This window comes from Schistocerca americana, chromosome 2 (assembly GCF_021461395.2).
Source record: "Schistocerca americana isolate TAMUIC-IGC-003095 chromosome 2, iqSchAmer2.1, whole genome shotgun sequence".
NCBI classification, from domain to species: Eukaryota; Metazoa; Arthropoda; class Insecta; order Orthoptera; family Acrididae; genus Schistocerca; species Schistocerca americana.
Window position 1 is genome coordinate 462806708 of NC_060120.1, and position 4282 is coordinate 462810989.

Below are 4282 nucleotides of genomic sequence, written 5' to 3' on the forward strand. Positions count from 1 at the left end.
CAGCTTCCCAATCTGATTTTATTGATTAAGAGGTTGTTCCAGTAAATGGTAATTTGGCAGTGGCCCTGTATCGTATACCACTACACAGATCTGAGGGAACACTTGACTGATTCACTGCATAGGCAGAGGACACAGTTTTGCAATAGGCCTCTTAATCTGCCCAATAGCAATTTTTACCATCACCACACGCACACACTTATCAGGACCGAGAAACAGCTAGTTAATGACACCCAGCCTCCACACCAAGGGAGGCAAGTTATCCTCCTTGACCAGCACATGATCGCCGATCTGGAGTTGCCACGCTGCTTCCGATGTCCATTTTCTGCGTTGCTGCAGATCATGTATGTATTCTGTGGACCACCTCTTCCAAAAAGACTGATGCAACCGCTGCACAGGTTGACATCTGTGCAACCTGTTGGCAGGAACCTGAAGGACAGAGGGTTCAGGATGAGGACAAAGGGCCTGTCCGATTAGGATATGACCAGGAGTGAGAGTGGCAGGAGAATATAGGTCATCAGAGAGAAGACACAACAGCCTTGAATTCAAGCATGTTTCTGTCTGAATTAACACAGTAGTCAGTCCTTAAATGTCAGTACCGCATTGCCGATGACACGTTTGAGATGCGACTTCATACATTTGATTCCTGCCTCCCAAAGTCCACTAAAGTAAGGGGCACGAGGTGGGGTGAACCTCCAACTAATTCCCTCTGAGGTCGAAAAATTCACCACACCTTCAACAATAGCATGATTAGAGAAAAAACGTTTAAGCTCATTGTTTGGGCCTACAAACCTTGTGTCATTGTAACTGTACATGTTAGAAGGTTTCTCTCTTCTTTCAATGAATCTCCTGAGGGCGGCCAAAAATGAAATTGTTACCAAGTCACTAGCTAGTTCTAAGTGGATGGCCTTGGTTGCCATGCAAATGAGTAAAGCAATATAAGCCTTGGTGGTAACCTTACTCTGTCTTCCACCATGCTTTACAGCAATAGGGCCTGCATAATCTACTCCACAGTGCTGGAATGGACGAGACTGGTTTACTCTAGCTGCAGGTAGCTGACCCATGAGTTGAACTGCTCAAAAAATGTGTGTGAAATCTTATGGGACTTAACTGCTAAGGTCATCAGTCCATAAGCTTACACACTACTTAACCTAAATTAGCCTAAGGACAAACACACACACCCATGCCCGAGGGAGGACTCGAACCTCCGCCAGGACCAGCCGCACAGACCATGACTGCAGCGCCCTAGAGCGGTCGGCTAATCCCAGTTGAACTGCTGTCTTGGACTTAAACATTTCCTGAGAACTCCTTTGACTGTGTTACGCCCGTGTGGATCCAAAACCTCCTACACGACATAGCCCACAAAAGTTGTGACCCAGCGTGCAACAGATTTTCATGTTCATCTAGTACGAGAATTTTTGTCAAACGATGCTTAGGCTGTACGATAATAGGATGGCACTCGTCATATGGTACATCAGCATTCATTAATCTCCCTTCCACTCGTAAAATACCTTTGGCATCAACAAACAGGTGCAAATCCCTTAATTTGATATTATGTGGAATAGGGGAACTGGCCTTCAACAAGGCGATCTCATTACCATTTCACTATGGTGAGCTGCACCAAATGCGCTTTTGATAGCGTTTTGGCATTCCTGTGGAGTGAGTGGCCCTGTTATCCTGTCTGATTGCTGAAGCCTAGTATTATTAGCAAACCTTAGTGGATAGGCCAAAACTATGTAAGTTTTCTTGAATGAAAGTTTTCATGAATGATGAATATTTACACAGCAGTTCATCATCAAGTTTAATGACTGACACCAAGGATACTTGGTACACCTTCTGTCGGGAGCATCTTCTAATCTTCTACACTATGTGGAGTGCAGGTGTTGCAGTCGAGGTCGCAAGTGGATAGCCATGACGGGCCAGACCACAACTGAACAAGTGAACTCAAAGCAGCTGGATTAATACCAAGTGATAAGTGGTCAGCAGGATTATCCTCTGGTTTTACATGTCTCCTGTTGGCAACTGAACTCAGTTCCTGGATTTCAGAGACTCTGTTGGCCGCAAAAGTTTTCCGGTGACCAGGACTATACTGCTGCCAACAGAGAACTATTGTGGAGTCCGTCTGCAAATGAATGTCACTGCTATCTATGATGTCTAAGGCATTGGCCACCTTGTGAATGAGTCGAGCAAAAAGCAGAGCACCACATAATTCTAGTCGGGGAAGAGACAGTTGTTTTACAGGGGCAACCCGAGATTTGGCTGCAGCTAATGAGACCAACACACTGTTATTGGGAAGAACACATCTGACGTATACACACAGACACCAATACCAACTGTGAAGCACCATAAAAACCATGAATTTCTAATTTAACATACTGGGGGCAAGGAATGATCTTCCTGTTAATCAAAATACCATTGAGGGAAGGCAGTTGCACACAAACAGCATTCCATTCATCAGTGAGGTTGGATGGAAGAACTTCATCCAAATCAAGGCTTAGTTGCCACATTGCGCTGCAAGAACAATTTACATCTTATGACTGCTGGACCTAGAAGTACCAGTGTGTCATAGATTGATGCTATTGTAGACAGGACATTGCGCTTGGTAACCTTTGAGAGCCGATGACACTTCAGCTGTGCATGGCACTGGAATGTGCCAGAGCCATAGCATCAATCTATGACACACTGGTACTTCTAGGTCCAGCAGTCATAAGATGTAAATTGTTCTTGCAGCGCTTGTGGCAACTAAGCCTTGATTGCCATAATATCCCTAACGTTTTTATGGCTTGTTCACCAGTAAGATGACAAGGCAAAGATGTTTCTCTGTCCTGCACAGTATTTCTTTCCATGACCTTGTGACTAGTTGAGTCAGCTGGGTTTGAAGTTCCTGAGCTTCAGCTTCTGTAGCTGATCCACCTAAGAAGTCGCCCATATAACAGCTGGACATCAACGCTTGCGACACCACTGGAAACCTGTTTTGATTTTCCAAAGCCAACTGTTGAAGACAACTGGTAAGAAGAAAGGCAGCAAGAGCTGTTTCATAAGTGAGTGTACACAGTCTATATTCTTGCATCGGTTTAGACGGTGATTCCCGCCACAGAATTCTCTGGAAGTTCCAATCATCAGGATGGAGACACACTTGGCGATACATTTTTGCTATGTCAGCTGACAAAACCACATTAAAGGAGCGAAAATTTATAATAATGAAAAATAAATATGGCTGGACAGTGGGATCAACCATCACTGAGAGATACTCCATTAGAAGCGGCAGCAGAGCCATCAAATACTACCCTCAACTTAGTAGTGGAGCTGCATTCTTTGAAGACAGCATGATATGGAAGGTAGCACCTTGGACCAATAATACCTTGAGAATTAGAAACCTCCATGTGTCCCAGTTTAACATATGCATGCATAAATGCAGCGTATTCCTTCTGCAGATACGCTTGCCTTTTAAATCTCCTCTCAAGATGCGCCAGTCTCCGAGAGGCTTGTTGTCGTGATTCACCTAAGGGCTTACAGTCACGTTTCACTGGCAGCCGAACCAAAAATTCTGCCTTCTTCATCTTGTGCCGTTTGGTGCTGAAAGTGAGCCTCATATATTTTATCCTGCTTACTCGTCGTTTTTGCAGACAGTTCCTCTAACTCCCAAAACCTTTGCAGTTTGGCGTCTAAATTGTCACCTCTAACAAAGCATGAGGTCACTGTGGAACGAGGCATGTTGCATGCAGCTGAAGGCATCCTACAAGACAAAATCCAGCCAAATTTTGTTTCGATCGGTGAAGGATAACTTGGTTTCACCAGCCTTTCCTTACAAACAACATCAAAGAACACCTCAGCACCAAGAATTAAATCTGCTGTGATCAGAGAGCGGAAGATTACATGGGACACTCCAGGACCTTGTGTCTGTCTTGCTCATTGGTAGGTCGCCGGTGACATGGTCTACAATAGCACAAATGGTTCTAACACGAACGTCGTTGAGCCTAGACGACAGTTCAACATTACAAGTGTAAGACACTGACGCTGCAAAGGCATTGTTAATGCCTTTCACAGGTAATGAATGTTTACTTCGTTTCAGTTTTAATTTCTCTGTCATGTCCTTAGATATAAAGGATAGCTGACTCGCACTATCTAGCAGAATGTTGACAACAGCTGTTGCCAACAAAACATTACAATGGATATTTGCTTTCCCGTTCGTAGCTTGATGGCCCAAGGAATGGTCACCAGATTCACTGTTCTGCATTCCTTGGATCATCAGGATTGTGGAGCAGTATGTTGTGCCTTCCCTTAC

At 44.5% G+C, this 4282-nt stretch overlaps 1 protein-coding gene across 1 annotated transcript; it reads right to left on the minus strand.

Moving 5' to 3' along the window:
• Window positions 1-575: 575 nt before the first annotated feature.
• LOC124594099 lies at window positions 576-1061 on the minus strand. Its single transcript, XM_047132450.1, has one exon. The coding sequence runs from the start codon at window positions 1059-1061 to the stop codon at window positions 576-578; it is 486 nt and encodes a 161-aa protein (XP_046988406.1).
• Between the last annotated feature and the right edge of the window lie 3221 nt (window positions 1062-4282).